We start from the raw sequence: 18,993 nt of genomic DNA, 5'->3' as shown, positions 1-18,993 counted from the left end.
TTGCAAACATCCAAAAATAATTTATTTAAAAAAAGGAACATATTATGCACATATATTGCTGTATTTACAATATCCATGTGTATGCAACCCAATTCAATCTGTTTTCAGTAGTTTTTTGTATGATCAACTACCTAAAATCCATCCACGATGTTTTCATGTCTGCAGCTCACTTTTAAACTGGAACTATCATGCCACATTGTGTTTGCAGATTTTCATCTCTTTAGCTTTAAGGAATTGTTTTCTATGACCTCAAGAAGAGCCTCTGCATCTGCTGACTGCTGTAACCTTTCTATTAAATCATCCAAAAGGTCTTCTCCATTTATGAATTCCTGAAGGAAAAAAAACAAGTAATATCAGCATTATTTACACTTTTCTTCATATAGAAAAGGGATACATAACATATCAATATAGCAGCCATTTGTAATGCCATGTATTTAGAGTTACCTTTAAAAATTAAGTATGCAGCCAGCTATGATTTGTTTAAAAATTGACTTGAATAGATTTAAACTCTATTTCTTGGCAACATTATTCAATTTTAGTATAGGAAATATAGGAATATATAAGAACAAGGCAATGCAATTAAAAAACTGACTTGTGCGAAGATTTGACAACATTGCCACCACAGGCAAGAATACAGAAAAGATCAAAACTAAAACAACCAGTAAATATACCAACCAAAGAACCATCAGCACACTGTGATTGCACTTTTGTTGCCAACAATATACCTAATGTGTTACCGCTACAGCAGCCCATTAGAGGAAGTAAGGGTGCTAAACATGAAAAAACCTGCCTATTTCAATCAAAAGATTTACATTACAGTGGATACTTGATAGCAAACAATAAGTAATCTGATAGATAAATATTTTGATTTCTGAAATGAGTATTTAAGATGTCTGTATGTTAGATACTTGCCTTTAAATTACGTGACTCAAAGGATATCCGGTGGTCTGTTAGTCTATCTTGACTGAAATTATAAGTACGAATTCTGTCAGACTGGTCTCTGGTACCAACCTGAATTAGGAATAATAAATCAAAAGAAATACATTTGAGTTAAGGATAATGATTATAATATTTGCAACTATTATTAATACATTCCAATTATTCAGGAGAATTGACAAAGTGACAGATGAGTGAATGAGCGCTGTACACACCACCCGTTCTGTTCTATGGAGAGGAGAAAGGGGAGGATGAGCGAGTAGCAACCCGTTATGCTCTCCTCCCTTGACTTTACTAGCCCAAGAGAATCACAGCCATACATATTGGATGAGAATCATCTGATGTGCATACATAGCCTAACAGTACTTTTTGTTCTCCTATTCTTCCTTTTACATAATGTGTTAGAGATTAGATATTTGCTGACAAACTCCTTTCTGAATAAATCCATAATATGTTTGTTTTATTCTTCTAAAGAGATTGATTGGAATAGGGAGCGGTAAAGACTATCTCCATAGCCACTCCTTGTGTGTATTTACTTAAACTCACCTGCAGTTTCCTGGCACTCTTCCTTTCAGATATCTCTTGATTTATTATCTGTTCAAAGAGTTTAGCCCTTAGCATCTTCATGGCAGTTTCCTTGTTCTGCATTTGAGAACGTTCTTGTTGGCACTCCACTGTCATCCCTTCAATGCGACAAGGGAAACAGTAGAATTTAAATGGATGGGCTAGCATTAGCATTAAGAAAAGGCAAATATTGCGGTCTTGTCTCGGAAGTTTTTATACACTATATACTTAAGGCTTTATAACATCAGGTAGCTATAAAATATTAACATTAGTAAAACACTTATTACATGAAAATCTTTTTTGCAACTGGTAGAAGTACCAAATGTGATCTCATGCCTCCTGCAAGCCATTGTACAGCAAAAGGAACATGCCGAATGGAGAAGAGCAGAATGACCAAAGGTGTGAGGACCATCAGCCTGAGGCTGCACTTTCCCTGTCTAATTACCAGGCTTTGGGTGGGAAGAAATACACCACTGTATTTCTGTATTAGCGTTACCACCAGGATGAGCTGAATGTAAATATCAGGAATAGATGAACATAAAACTTCTTTTGGCAGATAACACATATATATAATATACTGTTTAGGTTTTCCTGCTGACAGTGTATCTATTGTACAAGACTGATGTAATACAATACCTGTAGGTAGGTGAACAATTCTCACTGCACTGTCTGTTGTATTAACATGCTGGCCTCCAGCCCCTTTAGCTCTGAATGTATCAATCCTCAAGTCCTTTAGATCAATTTTAACATCAACCTGTTCAGGACATAAATAAATACTTTTATCATTTCAAACACAAGACAACCACCTGAACCCAGCCTAATATCAAATGTGTGTGCTTTACCTCATCTGGCTGTGGAAGGACAATTACAGTCATGGTTCCAGTGTGAATCCTCTGCATCCTAGAGGAGAGACCCACCTCTGGAATACGCTGAACTCTGTGAACTCCACCTTCATATTTTAAACGCCTGTACACCCCTTCTCCAGAAATTCGCGCAGATGCATGGTGCAGCCCTCCTGGAACAAGATTACCAAGCTTTTCATCAGGCACAAGCAGAAACAAAACCAATATACTGTATACAAGAAACTGATTTTTGCTGACCTGGGTTCATAGACTGATTAGTAACCTGAGGGCTAAACAAGTGTGCAAGTATATATTATTTTAAGGTAAAGGTTTTTTACATTTAAACTTTTTCATTTAAGAATGCAACAACCACAAACAATATATTTAAGATATGGTAGAAAGTGAACAGTAAAGACTGCAAGGGAAAGGTGGGGTCAAATAATTTGGATAAGATGCCACCAGTAGTACCCAAGACAACTATGATATTGGCAAATAAGGTAGAACATTTTAGCTCTGGTTAGGGGTAGCTGGATGAGGCATGAAGCTAAGTCCTAAGTATTAAGTAAGTGAAAGCAAGTTCATAAACTAGATCCATAAGAACTAGGTGGTTCCAAACTGCCTTTCCATCAGTTCCTAACCTGTGTAAAGTATTGGACTGCATGTAGTAAATGTATCATTAAGGAAAACCTGTATTTGAATATTGGTAGATAATTAGGGTGTAAGAAAGTCAATGACGGGGGGGGAATAAGAGAGTCTGAGAATCTTATTCATATAATCTTGAAATTTGTTAGCAGTTGAGGTTTTTTTTTTTTTTATTAAAACGAAAGAATGTTCTACATGCAGGAGTAAACATTTTGTCAATGCCACCTCCCATTTTATTATATTTTCTATTTCAGTATTTTTAAATGTAATTTTCCATGACGGTGGGGTTATTCAAACTTTGTAATGAGAACAAATGCTGTACTAGTTCTGCAGGGGTCATGTTTTTTCTGTTGGGAATAGGGGACAGGAACTGGCAGAGCTAGACAGAACTCAAGGCATCGGGAGCTCTGAGTTTGTTTTGGGAAAAGCATTCTGATCTTGAAAAAATCTATGGACCTGAAGGCAATCAACTAAATTCTATTTTTGGTTTTAACAATACAAATAATACTTTAGTGTAGCCTTTGGCCTAGGACATTTCAAAACAACTCAATAGTTTGTATAAAACACAACTATCTAAACAAAGACTGAAGAAAAGCTGGTCCTATATTTTTGATCAAAATTTTATGTATACCGTCAATATATAATGCAAATGAAATGATCTGGTCTTAAAATTGTACAGCTTTCTTCTGGGTTTTTTATTTATTGTAATGGGTCATCTGCTTTAACACCATTTGTTGTAAAGAAATGTGCATTTTGTATGTGTGCAAAAAAAATGTCTTTAAAAGTGAAATGGTCAAATGTGAGATTTTTTTTCCTTTTTTTACATGCAATAAAGAAGCCTTAGCATCCTTTAGAAGAACCAAATTAAGGTCAAAAACATTAAAATAGATATTACCAAAATCTGCTGGCGTGTAGTTCAGAATCTCAAATGTCCAAGATCTGTAGTGTGCATAGTTTTGATACATTTCAAAAATCTCTCTAGTAAACTGCTGGCAAATATCACCTAAAAAAGACAGGTAACTTCCTGTTTATTAATTACTGGTACAATGTAGTATATATGTAAATAAATAATTATATCTATATATATACATATATATATATATACACATACATACACCCACACACATACAATCATTAAACAGGCCGCATAAATCCCAAAGGGAAGTCCTCTTGCTGCAATAGAATGTTTTGTGCAAACAAACCTTCAAAATTAAAGTCACAACAATGATATAACTATCACACATTATGATGCACAATAATCTGAATTGTGAATGGTACTCCAAAGTGTATTTGCAGCATAAGCAAATGGACAAAGCCAAATGTGTGTATGTTCCATGTGTTACAGTGTGCTGCAACAAAGAACCAATTCACAGTGAATGAGAAGTCGTAATACAAGGTATGTCAACACATGCAAAGCAGTAGAGTATGAATATTGGCTATTGGAGCCAAGAAGGACTGTCACTTGTATATGACCTGTATTAGTCTCCTTGAGGTTTATTCATGAAGAAGTTAGTCTGACATCCAATGGTGGTAATTAATTCTCCACCAGGGAATGTTTTAGTAAATATCAGAGAATGCTCTGAGAATCTGTGACTGTGATCTCTAAAATACTGTAAATAATCCTTTCAGAATTCCTGCATCATACTAAAATGTAATTTCAGGCAACCAGGTGTATGGAGCTGCCTTTGCTTTATCTGCCTTTTTTTGATCAGTAAGGTTGTCTATCGTAACAGTGTGCTGGTAGAAAGCCCGATGAGCCAAGGGGTAACAGAGTCACTGACCACAAAGTAATTATAGGAACAAAATCAGTAATTACATTGCAGAGTAATTTGGGTTTTGGAATTACTTGAAAGTCCAGAAAAATACTAACATACATTTCAGCATACTAGTAAAGTTCTATCCACCATGGTGCATTGTTTATATTGGTATTATACGGTCATGTGAAAATGAAAGGTTTTACATATCACGACATAATAAAAAATCATCTGGTCCCAAGCGGGTTCTAAAATCCATAAATCTAACATCTGATGTATTACATCACAAACATAAATTCCATTGTTTCAAAATTGAAGAAGCCATGTGTGAAAGAATAAGTACACGCATGATTCAATAGCTTGTGGAACCACCTTTAACAACAACAACTTTAAACAATTATTTCTGCATGATAATCTCAGTCTGTCACACTGTTGTGGAGGAATCTGATCCACTCTTCTTAACAATATTGCTTCAGTTCATTCAGGTTTTCGATTCTTTTCTTTTTCAGCCATTCTGTTGTAGATTTGCTGGTGTGCTTGGGTTTTGGTCAAGCTTTAGCTGATGGCCTTACATTTGACTCCAGAATGCTTTGGTATACAGTAGAGTTCATTGTTGACTTAATGACTACACAGTGCTCAGGTCAAGTGGCTGCAACACAGGCCCAAATCATCATCCCCTTCACCACTGTGCTTAGCAGTTGGTAGGAGGTATTTGTGCTGATATGCTGCATTTGGTTTTTTCACTATATGCATTATGGCCAAACATCTCCACTTTGGTTTCATCTGTCCAAAGGACATTGTTTCAGGGGTCTTGTGATTTGATCAGATGCAACTCTGAAAGACTAGGTTGTGCCAAGGCCTGTAGAGTCTCAGATGTTTTTCTTGGAACGTCCACTCCAGAAAAGACTGGCAACTGTCTGGAATGTTTTTCACTTGTGAATAATATTTCTGACTATAGAATAGTGGACTTGTTTGGAAATGGCATTAAATCCTTCCCGGGCTGATGAACACAAACATTTACTTCTCTAAGATGATTGCTGCTGTCTTTTCTCACTGTGTTGTGGTAACGCACACCTAAATGCTACAGAACAGCAAGCTGCTAAAAGTTCTGCCTTTATACAGCTGGTGACACTGGATGATGATGGTTGTCTTTGGTAAATAAATATTGGCACAGTGTAATAAATCATGTGTTGTTCACCTAAGGCTGTATTTACCTAATTTTAAAACCTGCTAAGGAGCAGATACATTTTTATTATGCCCTGGTACACAAAACCTTAGAATTAAAAGGAGGGTAAACTTTCTTTTTCTTATGACTGCATTTGTATAGAAGTACAGCTGACTTACCTCCAGTAGTTCTTCCAGATACCACCTCTAGTATTGCATCATTCATGTCATATTTTTCCTGAGGCACCAAAAGTTGTAAAAGCTGCAAAGAAATACAGATTCATTTATTTTTTTTAGCTTGAATGGATAACCCACATAACTATTTTTGTAATGTAGTAATATCAACACTGCTTTGGAATTTCTGTCATTTATTAAACATAATATATCATTGCACCCCATAAATATGACCTGCAAATCTCTCATCAGAGCTAAAACTTTACTGTAGGATATTAGCCTGTTGTTGGAGTATTAAACAAAATTAAATCACTGGGGCTGTTAGTAAAAAAAAAAAAAAAGTTTTCTACTGAACTGCCCATTTAGAACACAAGATTTACAAAAGTAGGAACTGGTTTTTAAATAGAGGTGCTGCAATACCTCTAAAGTGGGGATTGCAAGCTTGATTAAATTGAACATTACAACGGGGTGTCCTACTGTCCTCCATTATTTACAATGTTCCCCACTTCCTAAAGTGTAGCCAAAAAGGACTGTCATAGATGGATTAAACGGATTTAAATGGATCAAGGCAATTTACCACCTACAGTTTTCAATACTTTTCTCTTTCAATAAAACCATATAAATGCAAGCAAATGTGGTGAACAGGTCTTTGAAGCAAACACCACTGACCAACATAGTGGCCTAAAACATTCTCCAGTCAAAGTGGCAAATGCTATCTACAGATCTATATAGTGGCCACCAGGCTAATTGCCAATTTATAAAAATGATAAAAACGGCACATGGAAAAAGTAAAATTAATTAAAAAAAAGTGGTGATTCCAGATTTGCTAGGTTACTCAGGTTCTCCCACGACAGTCTATCTTCCCTTGTTTTGCAGAGTTTAAATAAATAAGCTTTTTTCTTCAAGTCAGTCCTGCTATTAGTCCATTGCTTCAAGTCAGTTAACTCAGTTTTGGACTGTATGAAGGTGCAGTAAAACTCAACCACTAAACTGCACAGCAAAACAAGAAGCAGAACATGCCCCCATGTACAAATATACACATAGATATAGTTTTTTTTTCTTCCTCGTTTAGTTACAGACATCAATAAAAATTACTTAGATATAGCTGATGTATGATAGCTTTCACATGTATATCTAGAAATATGTAAACAATCATACATTCCATTTAAGAAGACTCCAAACATGTGGCTGAAGTATTTGTCCAGGCATTGGTTCTCTGTAATATGCAGGGAGGGTTCACAGAAAGAAAAACTACTTCACTAGATCTGCTGTACAATGAAACTTTTTTTTTTTTTTTTTGTTTTTTTAACGTGAAAATTGAAAGACAAGAATAGGATGAATATTATCACCTTTGTACGCATCTGAATAATGTTAAGATTTAAAACATCCTTTTCTTCTAGTGCAAGGTGCAGCAGCTGCTCTTCTTCTCTGGATGTGAGATCTATTAAAAATTCAGTAATGATCAAACTTAATGTCATTCATAGATCATACACATGACAGTAATGCTTTAATCAATGCATACATAGAAAGTTTCTGGCAAAAGCAATTCAATGGATGAAAGCAATCTACCAGCTACGGTTTTCAATACTTTGCCTTTCGATAAAACCATATGACTGCAAGTTGTCTTGACCATTAATAGTTGTTTAAACCTGCAACAGAACTGTTGTGTACACAGCCTGCATGACATTTTTAAATTGTATGTAAATCCTGAACTTCTGTTTTATGCACCCCGTTGTTCTATTAAATATACAATTTAAAGGGAGAACAAGCATGACATCACACAGTTCTACTTGACATGACATCACACACCTACTTCAGTAGGTGTAAGATACTCTGAATTTGTTTTGCCCTCTATGAGGGGAGTAAAAGATTTCTTAAAAGCAAAAGGAAACCAATCAGTTATAAATGTATTCTGGTATGATGAGATCAAAGTATGGCTTAAAAAATGCTCAGTGACATGTCCCTTACTGCTCTCTTCATTCTACATCACCTTAAAGTGGAACTAAACGCTTTTTACACTCACCTGTCCTTGTTACATTGCAGGTGCTGCTATCTTTTTCCTTCTTCTCTCTCTAGTTTAAATTTTGCCATCTTGGTTGGCCGGGGTGACATAACTCTCACAGAAGCTGAGTCGCAGCTCAGTCATTTTGACAGTGATCAGGTAGGCAGGTATTTTTATTGCAGAAAGGGATATCTCCTGTTCTTTTCTGCAAAAAAGCCCTGCCTGGTCGCAAACTTTAGTTTAGTTCCACTTTAACTAAAAGCCAGTAACACTAATTTTCTGTTTTCAGGATACGCAAACATATGGTGTTACTATGCTTTTAACACAGACATAAAAAACTGGACCTGGTGAATGTCAGGAAGAGGAAAAATCAGTTTCATTTTCACAGTCATTAGGCTCTAAAATGTAGTGAAACAACCCTAATGTTGTTTGGAAGTTTGTAGCAATTGTTCAAAAAAGATTAAATAGTATTGGGAAGAACACAAAAAGAAAAAAGCCACTGTGTAAGCAAGACATATTCTAGCAGGAAAAGCAAAATCAAAGCAGTCACATACACTGGGCCTGATTTATTAAAGCTCTCCAAGGCTGGAGAGGATACACTTTCATCTGTGAAGCTGGGTGATCCAACAAACCTGGAATGAATCTGGTCCAGGATTCAAAAAATTTGCTAACAAATGACTTTTAAGAAATCCATTACAGGTTTGCTGGATCACCCAGCTTCCCTGTGGAAAGTGTATCCTCTCCAGCCTTGGAGAGTTTTAATAAATCAGGACCACAGACTCATTCAGCAATCTGTAGTAAGAGAAGATACAACATGATCAAAATTCAGTGAAATAATCACAGGTGCCGTGATGTCAGCATGGCTACAGTCTGGGTCTGGATTTAGACATAGGAGACACTTGTGTATTACGTACCAGCACACATGGCATCCAGCTCTTTGACTTCTTTTTCTGCTTCTTCTATTTGGCACAGCAAAGAACAAAAAGATGATAGTTCGCTGTGCTTAAGACTCAGAGCTTTGCGCTCCTCTTCTTTCAATGTATGATTTAACATTTCCCCTATTTGTCTATGCTCCTTGACTAAGGACTGCAGGTAATGCTGCAAGGTAGTATTTTGCCAGAGGGCACCAATGCCATAAGAGCAGCTTCTTCTTGGCTGAAGCCCGTAAACAGCAAGGGAACGACATTTACTTTGTGTGCGTGATCCAAGAATAAGTTGCTTTATATAAAACGTAGAACACAGTCTGCGAGATGGCCGGTAAAGAACAGCAGAATGAAAACAAAGATTACAACTCCTCCACAGTGCAATACCAGGCAGATGTTTCATTGTGACATTCGTCAGTTCTGCAAACAGAAAGTAATTTAAGTTAATATAAGTTCATTTTATATATTTTTAGCAGCTATAAATTACAAATATAAATGGAATTAAACAAAACTTGTATTTAGAGAATACCATAGGCTTACAATTTTCAAGCAGGGTCCTTCCCTCCTCCTGTGTCTGTCTGTCATTTAAGTTAATATAAGTTCATTTTATATATTTTTAGCAGCTATAAATTACAAATATAAATGGAATTAAACAAAACTTGTATTTAGAGAATACCATAGGCTTACAATTTTCAAGCAGGGTCCTTCCCTCCTCCTGTGTCTGTCTGTCATTTGCAACACCTATTTAATGTACAGCGCTGCATATTATGTTGGCGCTATGCAAATACTGTTTATTAATAATTATGCTGACCAAGTTCCTATACATTGCTATTTGCCTGTCTGGTTTTGGTTTCAATATTTACTGAGTCTGAAGAAAGTCCTAGCAATGGCCCCACAATGTCACAAGGAAATACTTACAGATGTATGTGATCATTCATCAGCTTCCCCTATGGCTGGCTTCACAATGGTAAAGCAGTTGGTTATATCAGAGGAGAGACACTGACACGTTCGATATATTACGTCTGCTTATCCTGAAAACTGTGTAAGGGCAATGGTTATCTTTTCTTCATAGGATTATCTTATTTTTGATTTTTACTATTTTTAGAGTCTACATTTAAATTATGATGCTCTCTAAATAAAAGCAGTGGTGTTGGCGCTGTGTGTGGAGGACTCAGAACAATGGATACTCCGGGAAGTGTTCAGTGTCTTACAGAGCTGTAGATCTGGAATGGAAGGACACGCAAGAGGCCAAAATACTGGGAGGACTTTGGATTTATTTGAATGACAGGGATTCTTTAAAGTGATCGGTCACTGCCATAAGAGAAGTACAATGCCGGCACTGTTTGAGCTTATTCTAATATTACTGATGTTCTTGTTGGTAGGAAGATGAAAGGATCAGAATGAGAGCCAGGCAACCAGCATTATCACACAGTCACCAATGGCAGCCTCCATGCTTTAATATTCAGCTCTTCAAGTTTAAAGAATATATGTCACTAAACAAATGCTATTCAATTACTTATAACTCACCTGGAAGCCCAGGGGCCGAGAAGCCAAACCTATTTATGTCCTTACACCTGGTATGCAGAGTCCCTGGTTTCCAGGATTAATAGTTCCGGGACATGTGGCCACTATAGAGTCTTGGATGACAGGTCCAGTCTGCAAACATTAATATTATTATCATATAGTGAGCAAAACATTTTTATTATTATCATATAGGGAGCAGGCCGTGCTGTGTAATATTCCTATGGGGGAAGACTTTGAGCTCACAGCTCCTGGCTACCATACTCACCTTACAGCTGGCCAAGTCTGAGGTCAGGAGACAAAAACTACAAGTCCCAGGATGCACTACCAACATGCGACCTGTCTACGGAAGCTGATTCGTCCAAACATTCAATACACCTTTGACACGGGTGCAGTTCCATGCACACACGAAATAATCAAGATAGAAATAACCTGATATATTGCCCCAACCTAATACTCCATATACATTCACACCGACAACTTTCTACTTACAACTAGATCACGAAGTGAGCCTTACGTCATCAGCTTGCGTTCCCACAGAAGAAACGAGGAGTGTGCGCATGCGCAGTCCCCATCTTGCAGGGCGGCCTCCGAGTGGTGGTTTCTTCCTTACGACCCCCGCGAGGGGCGGGCAAAACACGGAGCCGTCATGCCGGGTGTCACCCTCCCCCCGAAGGAGAACAACCTCTTCAAGAGGATCCTGGTGAGAACATTGTCACCTGGGCCAAAGAGCACACATTCTAATAATGACTCAGTGCGAGCTGATATGATTCTGCTGACACTGGTCCCCTCCATGCAGGCTGTACACTGGCCAGAGACCCCCAGTGATCTGTGTGTACCCCCTCCTTATCCTGCCCCCTATCTGCAGGGTGCATATTGCACTGTCCAGAGACCCCCAGTGATTTGTGTTTACCCCATCCTTATACTGCCCCCTATCTGCAGGCTGTACATTGCACTGTCCAGGGACCCCCAGTGATCTGTGTGTACCCCATCCTTATATTGCCCCTCTGCAGGCTGTACATTGCACTGTCCAGAGACCCCCAGTGATCTGTGTGTACCCCCCTCCTTATACTGCCCCCTATCTGCAGGGTGCATATTGCACTGTCCAGAGACCCCCAGTGATCTGTGTGTACCCCCCTCCTTATACTGCCCCCTATCTGCAGGGTGCATATTGCACTGTAGGGTGCATATTGCACTGTCCAGAGACCCCCAGTGAAATGTGTGTACCCCCCCTCCTTATACTGCCCCCTATCTGCAGGGTGCATATTGCACTGTGCAGAGACCCCCAGTGATCTGTGTGTACCCCCTCCTTATACTGCCCCTCATCTGCAGAGTGCATATTGCACTGCCCAGTGATCCACATCAATCATTTATCTGCTATGGTGATCACAGCTTTCTATGTACAGTCTTCATATACTAATAATATAAATAATGATAAATATATAATAATGATAATTGTGCACAGCCCGTACCCATATGTATGCAGTTGTATATATATACAAATGTCATTGCATAGTGTCCCTGGGAATAGCCTTTGTTTTCAAAACTCTTTAATTATAATATAAACATATTATGTCTGTGCAGTTAAGGTTCAATTCTCTTTTCCTGGTGCTAATGTAAGAAGAAACAATGGGATTATAAAGCGGTGAAGGTGATATTCACCATAACATTTTGCAGGTTTATCTCCCTTTTTAATTACAATGATTCACCTCCAGTAAAAGATGGGGGCATTTCACATTCCCAACTTTATAAATGTTCTTGCTTTGCAAAATATTTCAAAATGTAAAATGTCAGCTATGTTCATTTACAAACCAAAAACATCTAACATTTTGGAACTACCAGAATTGACTTGTGCAAGAACCAGGTAAGTACTCGGCCTGCAACAAACATGCATACAAAATACCGTAATAAAACCTCGCTTGCAGTTTGCGTGTGTCAGGTCAATGACTGCAGTAAGACAACGATGAACGTTCTGGAGTTCGCAGAAACAAGACAGTAGTTGCCAATCAGCTTTCAGCACCGGACAGCAGTACATCCAAAACTAAAGCAATCATTTCATCCTTTAAAATACACACAATGTATTAAGTGACATCTAGTGCGAGTTATGTGCAACCAACTTCATCTAGCCATCTAATTTTGTAAATTTGACCTGAAACTATAGTTTTTGAGGTAGCTTTAGCATTACCATACATTGTTTCAGATTTCAGTGTCACTTCCTAATAAAAAAAAAAGCTACAAACCGAAGGACTCTATGAATTATTATATTAGACATTGCAGTTGTAATGATTATTGAGACTTTTAATACTCTTACACTTCATTCTAGCCAACATCACTTAGCTTTGTGTAAAGTGGGCAAGGATTAGAAACTCTTAATACAAGATAATTTTTTGGTACTGTTTATAGAAACCCCAACTAGAAATGATACTCTGCTGGACCTAGTTCTTTCTAACAAAGCAGAGCTTTTAACAAATGTGCAAATAAAATAGAATCTGGGTAGCAGTGACCATAATATGATTTCATTTAATGTAAGCTGTAAACAGGAAGCAAAAACAGGAAAGATAAAAACATATAATTTTAAGAAAGCAAATTTTCCATTATTAAGGGCGGCTCTTTTTGACTTGGACTGGGAGACAATATTGTTTTCAAAGAACACAAACAGAAATGTTTTACAAAATCAAACTGAAAAATATATTCCAATGGGTAATAAGTTTAAGAGGCTAAAATTAAAACCTATGTGGCTCACAGCTGATGTTAAAAAAGCCATAAGGAACAAGAAAAGGAAAAGAAAAGAATATAACAAAAGATGTAAAAAGAAGATGCAATGTGCAAAACTTTACAAAGAAAGACTGATTGCAAAGTAAAGTAAGGCAACCCCCCCCCCAAATTTTCAAATATAATAATAGCAAAAAGATCAGATCTGAGCATGTAGGCCCCTAAAGGGTGTCACTGGGTTGGTAACTGGGGATAAAGACAAGGCAGATTTACTAAACACTTTTTTTTTTTTTAGCTTTGTGTACACAAAGGAAAATGGCAGAGCTCAAGTTCAAATTCATAATAGCAATGCCACTCCCTTAAATGAGTCACAATGGCTCCAAATTGATATGATTGAGAAAAAATTAAGGAAAAATTTAGGTTGACAAAGCACCATGACCTGATAGATTACATCCACGTGTCCTCAAAGAGCTGAGCTCTGTTATTTCAAAACCATTATTTCTAATTTTTAGAGACTCTTTAGTCACTGTCAAGGTACCGATGGATTGGTGTAAGGCCAATGTGGTTCCTATCTTCAAAAAGGGAGCAAAGTCATTACCAGGTAACTACAGACCTGTTAGTTTAACGTCCATAGTTGGAAAGATCCTGGAGAGTTTGAAGAACCACATAGAGGAGTTTCTGCTGGAAAATAATATTATAAGTGATAGTCAGCATGGCTTCAAGAAAGAAAGAAGCAGTCAAACAAATTTACTCTCTTTTTATGAGGAAGTAAGTAAACAGGTAGACAGTGGAATAGCAGTTGATATAGTTTACTTGGACTTTGCTAAACCATTTGACACTGTACCCCACAGACGGTTAATATGCAAGTTGGGGTCGATAGGTTTAGAAAAGTCAATCTGTAAATGGACTGGCCTATAGACTGGCCTATAGACCGCACCCAGAGAGTTGTAATTAATTATTCATACTCTGAATGGTCTAAGGTTATTAGTGGTGTACCCCAGTGTTCAGTGTTGGGACCTTATAAAGATAACATCTTTATAAATGATATAGAGTTTGTGATTAAAAGTACTATTTCTGTGTTTGCAGATGACACCAAACTATGTAATGGAAATATGTCCATACAGGATGTCTATATTCTACAAGCAGACCTGGATGTGCTGTTTGGGCAGCCAAGTGGCAAATGACATTTAATATAGATAAATGTAAAGTTATGCATTTGGGAGCCAACAACATGCATGCTTCATACTGTCTAGGGGGAATACATTTAGGGAGTCAGAAATGGAAAAGGATCTGGAGGTTCTGGTAGATCATAGACTTAACCCTCCTAGCATTCTAATTCTGTCAGTTTTTTGATGCAAAAAGCCTTTGCATGAAATATGTTTTGTTTCTATTTTGTAGAAATGCTATGAACAAAAGCAGTATAAAAATGGACTCAAATTTTGTAAGATGATTCTGTCCAACCCAAAGTTCGCAGAACATGGAGGTAAGATTGCATAGAGGTAGAATGGATAATGTTTAATATACAGTATAATTTATCATAATAATACCATATGTGTATGTTATCAATAGGATGTACCAAATCAGATCTTATCATTACATGCACAGACAGTTTTGTGACCAGGTGAAGCATTTTCAGAGAATAAAAATTTGATCATTATTAAGATCAGTTTACATTTTAGAAATCAAAATCTAGAAAATGTTCAAAGACCATGTCTGAAAGTACTGAAATCTTCCAGTGGAGACCATAAGTAGCTGTGACACTGACACTCATGGGGCAGCGATGTAATTCCCAGAGCAATGACATTCAACTTATCCTTTAACATATGCATCTAGCTAGGAAGTAGTTGCAAAAGGGCTGCAGATGGAAATAAAAACTAAATTTATCCAAATTTGTTTGATACAGTGTGATTTAGCAAACTAATTGTCATCCAATTAGGCTTTATCTAAGCCTAATTTTGGTAGAATGGTGAAATTAGTTTTATTATTAAATGAAACATAAAATATTATTATCCTTTAATGGATTATCTAGTATTTGAGTGATACACCTTTTATCATTTATTTTCATTTAATTCAGAAACATTGGCTATGAAAGGACTCACCCTGAACTGCCTGGGAAAGAAGGAAGAAGCCTATGAGTTTGTGCGAAAAGGGCTACGCAATGATGTCAAAAGTCATGTCTGTATCCTTTGGATGGAGATATATATATATAAAATATATTCATGTCTGAACACAGTTTTCTTATACCTTTGTGCCTAACTGTGCATACACAATAGCTTGTTTGTGTTGAAGAGATAAAGCCTATTATGTGGATCCATTTAGTAACTGTACACCTGTTTTATGTGTCACTGGCTCTTATTAGTGTCGGATGTGGACACTTTGGATTGAGGTGGGAGGAAAAAACAAGTCCTGACTAATCAGCAACAGAACACCACTTTTTGTATACATGATTTTTCATTGATTATCTTTATTTTGTACTAATATTACAGATATGCAGATACTTTTTTTGGATAATAGTCCTAAGTATACTTTTCAGTTGGATTTGCTATGATTACTAGGTCTTAAGCCATGCAGCCTGATTCCTGTCCTCACTTCTTGTAGTATACCTACTAATATGCATAACAAAATAAGGCTCCAGACAACTTGTGAGTTAACAGTGTGTTGTGATTTTCTATTTGTTTTCCTTAATATGAGACAGGTTGGCATGTGTATGGTCTTCTACAGAGATCTGACAAGAAGTACGATGAAGCAATCAAGTGTTATAGAAATGCCCTTAAGCTTGACAAGGACAATCTGCAGATACTCCGGGACCTTTCATTATTACAGATACAGATGAGAGACTTGGAAGGGTATCGGGTATGTATGGCTGCATTTTTTTTTCTTGATTTAAAAAATCAAGAAAAATTAAAATATAAACATTGCTTATTCTAATGTCATTGTATTTTTCTTCTAATTTATTTTGTTATAAAGCTGTTGTTTTTCCTCCAGAACCAAATGTGTAAATAGATCCCAAGGAATCATTTACAAAGGGTGTGTATGCCTATTTAAAACTGAAAAATCCGAATGATTATGTATTGACACACAATAAATATAAACCAATTACTTTGGTCAGCAAAATCTGTTCTTCAAAAGTGAGACTGCCATAGTAGTATTTACATTCTCCAATACTTATACAGTGGGTTGGGGGAAGGCATGAGATGAGATTGGAATTGGGCTGTCCAATATTCATAGGCATTGTCTTATGTCTTCTTCGATTATGCTACATGCTGACACTTTATCAGTAGTGCTTCACGGTTTAATTTCTGGATTGACCCCCATATGTACAGCCTGGCTTGAAATATGGGCTTTTGTTGACAGTTTGGAAGCTATCAGTTGCCTTAGTTGTGTTGCCTGTAGTTGAAAATATAAATATGATAAAACTTTAAAGCAGGGGTCGCCAACCTTTTTAGGCCAACGGACCACTAAATTTACGGCTTCGGACAGTGCATGCATGGGGAGCTGGGTGTCACTCAAAGGGGGAGAAACTTCCCCCAGAGTGACGTCATGATGCCAGAACCCGCCCTCTTCCTGGAACCTAAGACTTGGACTTGGTACGCGGCTCTGGCCGGTGCTAGAGGGGTCCTTCTCCTGACCCCGCTCAGGGGCACACCGACCAGAGCCGCGAACCACCAAAATTTTCTCGGTGACCGCTGCTTTAAAATAAACCTGTCAGAAACCTAGCTAAACTGATCATATGCTACCTACAGTCCCTCAAGAAATGATGTGTGCTACATTTATTATTTACCTTAGAAAAAGCTAAGGTATGGCCAACACAGAATAAAGTAAGATATTGTGGGGGGAAAAACTAAATATTACCTTGCAGAAGCCCTTTAAAGAATATGTTTTACTTTACTGATTCAAATAAACGCCAGAAAAGACCACTCTCTCCAGGGGCTCCAAGGGCCACACGGTAAAGTGCAAAGAGACACAAGTTTGGTACCAGGGCTTTAGTATCTAGCTCAAAATGTGAACATTTTCCTGGCATTCATCTCTTTACTACCATTACTGTGTCTGTCTGTTGGGAGATTCCTTTTTGTAATGTCCTGGGTCTTGTGCAGGCAGCACAAACTGCACTGGGAGGAGACCACTAGGAGCTCACTGTGGGGTTCCAGATTAGACAAATCCTCAGAATACCCACAATTACATTGTATTTTTGTGATAGAATATAAATTTGCTGGTGCAGTCAAATTTACATTAGTATATAACAATAAATACATTGGAAAGGTGAACACATTTATATATATATTGTCATTTTGTTATAAATATATTAAATCATGTTGTAAAAATGTTTTTAATAGGAAACCAGATATCAACTCCTTCAGTTGCGGCCAATGCAGAGGGCATCATGGATTGGCTATGCCATTGCATATCATTTATTGAAAGACTACGAAATAGCCTTAAAATTGCTGGAGGAATTCAGGAAGACTCAGCAGGTACAGCAGCAATATAGATTTTTATGACTGTTGTATTTTCTACCCTTAGGGTGAGTACATTAAATTTAAACTGTTACCACTTTAAAACAAATAAAATAACAGCATTTTTTTGAGCGAACTTACAGTTGGCTGAAGTGCAGTCTTAAGACCTAACAACTGGCCATTAAGGCTATATGCCAGGTATTGGCAAACTACGGCTCAATGGGGATGTTTCTCTGGCCGTTTGGGTGTTCCACGGCTCTGGCCGATGCCACCCCGAGCAGGGTCAGGAAAAGGACCCTGTCGGGGGGCGCACCGGCCAGAGCCTCGGAACACGTCCCTGGATCTGAGCCTGCGATAGGAGAGTAGGGGGGGGGAGGTTGTGTCCCTGCCATGCCATCATGACAATGCAACAAGAAAATGCATTATTAATGACACAAAATCCACATGGAAAGGTATGAATCCAGCCTTCAGACTGTTCCATCTTTGGTGCCCTCTAGTACCCCTAACAGTGTAGTGAAAAGCGACTTATATCGTGATATTTTACTATCCTATTGAAAGCTCTACAATTCACTAATTGTAATATTATATTAAATAATTTGAGGGTTTCCTTGTGTGTAGTTTTAACATATATGGATAGTATTGACATGGTAAAAAATACACTGTTCATATATTGAAAAAGACTGTACAGATAACGACATTGTCTAGTTTTTTTTTTACTTTGTTTTTCTAATATTTAATATTACATTATCAGCAAATTGTATTACCAGGCACAATTTCACACTTGTAATGTGCTTGCAGATACCTCCAAATAAGATTGACTATGAATATAGCGAGCTTATCCTCTACCAGAACCAAGTGATGAGGGAAGCCAATCTCTTCCAAGAGGCCGTGGATCACATTGAAGCTTATGAAAAGCAAATATGTGACAAGCTTCAGGTAGAGGAGAGTAAAGGTAAATTGTTGATCTCATTGTGCTGTTCATGAAGGACAATTAGAGGCACCTTGCTAGCTAGTTTTTGTAGTCTAGAAAGTTTTGTCAGGGAATACAAAGAACACATGCATTATCTATTGAATGTTAATGTTTTGGGAGTAAATGTGAATGCTGTGTGCCCACATACTATTATTAGATAGATGTGAGTGTCACCCTGCATAAAGCTGTGGTTGTGTGCTTGTGTACATAGGACAATTATACATTTGCAAAACAGCCTAATGTGCTGTAGTACTCAATATGATCAGCAGGTGGTGCCTAAGGTTAGGTCCTAAATGACATATTAGAGCAATTACCGTATTTTTCGCCGTATAAGACGC

General features: G+C 37.5%; 2 protein-coding genes across 5 annotated transcripts in view; one reads left to right on the top strand and one right to left on the bottom strand.

Moving 5' to 3' along the window:
• MTRF1 (mitochondrial translation release factor 1) lies at nucleotides 1-11,107 on the bottom strand. Of its 3 annotated transcripts, none has more exons than XM_072410353.1 (11): nucleotides 11,015-11,107; nucleotides 10,529-10,657; nucleotides 8,993-9,421; nucleotides 7,426-7,517; nucleotides 6,083-6,164; nucleotides 3,880-3,987; nucleotides 2,343-2,515; nucleotides 2,137-2,254; nucleotides 1,483-1,619; nucleotides 913-1,011; nucleotides 1-329 (listed from the first exon to the last, which is right to left on the bottom strand). In XM_072410353.1, exons 3-11 carry the CDS (start codon nucleotides 9,402-9,404, stop codon nucleotides 213-215), a joined length of 1,338 nt encoding a protein of 445 aa, XP_072266454.1. In that variant the 5' UTR covers nucleotides 9,405-9,421; nucleotides 10,529-10,657; nucleotides 11,015-11,107; the 3' UTR covers nucleotides 1-212. The 3 variants fall into 3 exon arrangements, with proteins under 3 accessions (XP_072266454.1, XP_072266448.1, XP_072266460.1); XM_072410347.1 differs by lacking the exon at nucleotides 11,015-11,107 and adding an exon at nucleotides 10,791-10,930; XM_072410359.1 differs by lacking the exons at nucleotides 3,880-3,987; nucleotides 11,015-11,107 and adding an exon at nucleotides 10,791-10,931.
• The window catches only part of NAA16 (N-alpha-acetyltransferase 16, NatA auxiliary subunit), a 26,583-nt gene continuing 18,623 nt past the window's right edge, over nucleotides 11,034-18,993 (top strand). The window contains exons 1-6 of one of the 2 annotated variants that reach the window (XM_072410333.1): nucleotides 11,034-11,225; nucleotides 14,633-14,717; nucleotides 15,309-15,413; nucleotides 15,930-16,087; nucleotides 17,569-17,703; nucleotides 18,484-18,637. In XM_072410333.1, the coding sequence (XP_072266434.1) occupies nucleotides 11,172-11,225; nucleotides 14,633-14,717; nucleotides 15,309-15,413; nucleotides 15,930-16,087; nucleotides 17,569-17,703; nucleotides 18,484-18,637 (691 nt within the window). In that variant the 5' untranslated portion in view covers nucleotides 11,034-11,171. Of the gene's footprint in view, nucleotides 11,226-14,632; nucleotides 14,718-15,308; nucleotides 15,414-15,929; nucleotides 16,088-16,219; nucleotides 16,262-17,568; nucleotides 17,704-18,483; nucleotides 18,638-18,993 lie in introns of those variants that run through there. The other variant, XM_072410339.1, reaches the window with a different exon arrangement.

The sequence above is a fragment of the Pyxicephalus adspersus genome, chromosome 1, assembly GCF_032062135.1.
Source record: "Pyxicephalus adspersus chromosome 1, UCB_Pads_2.0, whole genome shotgun sequence".
NCBI classification, from domain to species: Eukaryota; Metazoa; Chordata; class Amphibia; order Anura; family Pyxicephalidae; genus Pyxicephalus; species Pyxicephalus adspersus.
The sequence above is the reverse complement of the archived record's forward strand: the minus strand, read 5'-3'. Positions and strand labels throughout refer to the sequence as shown.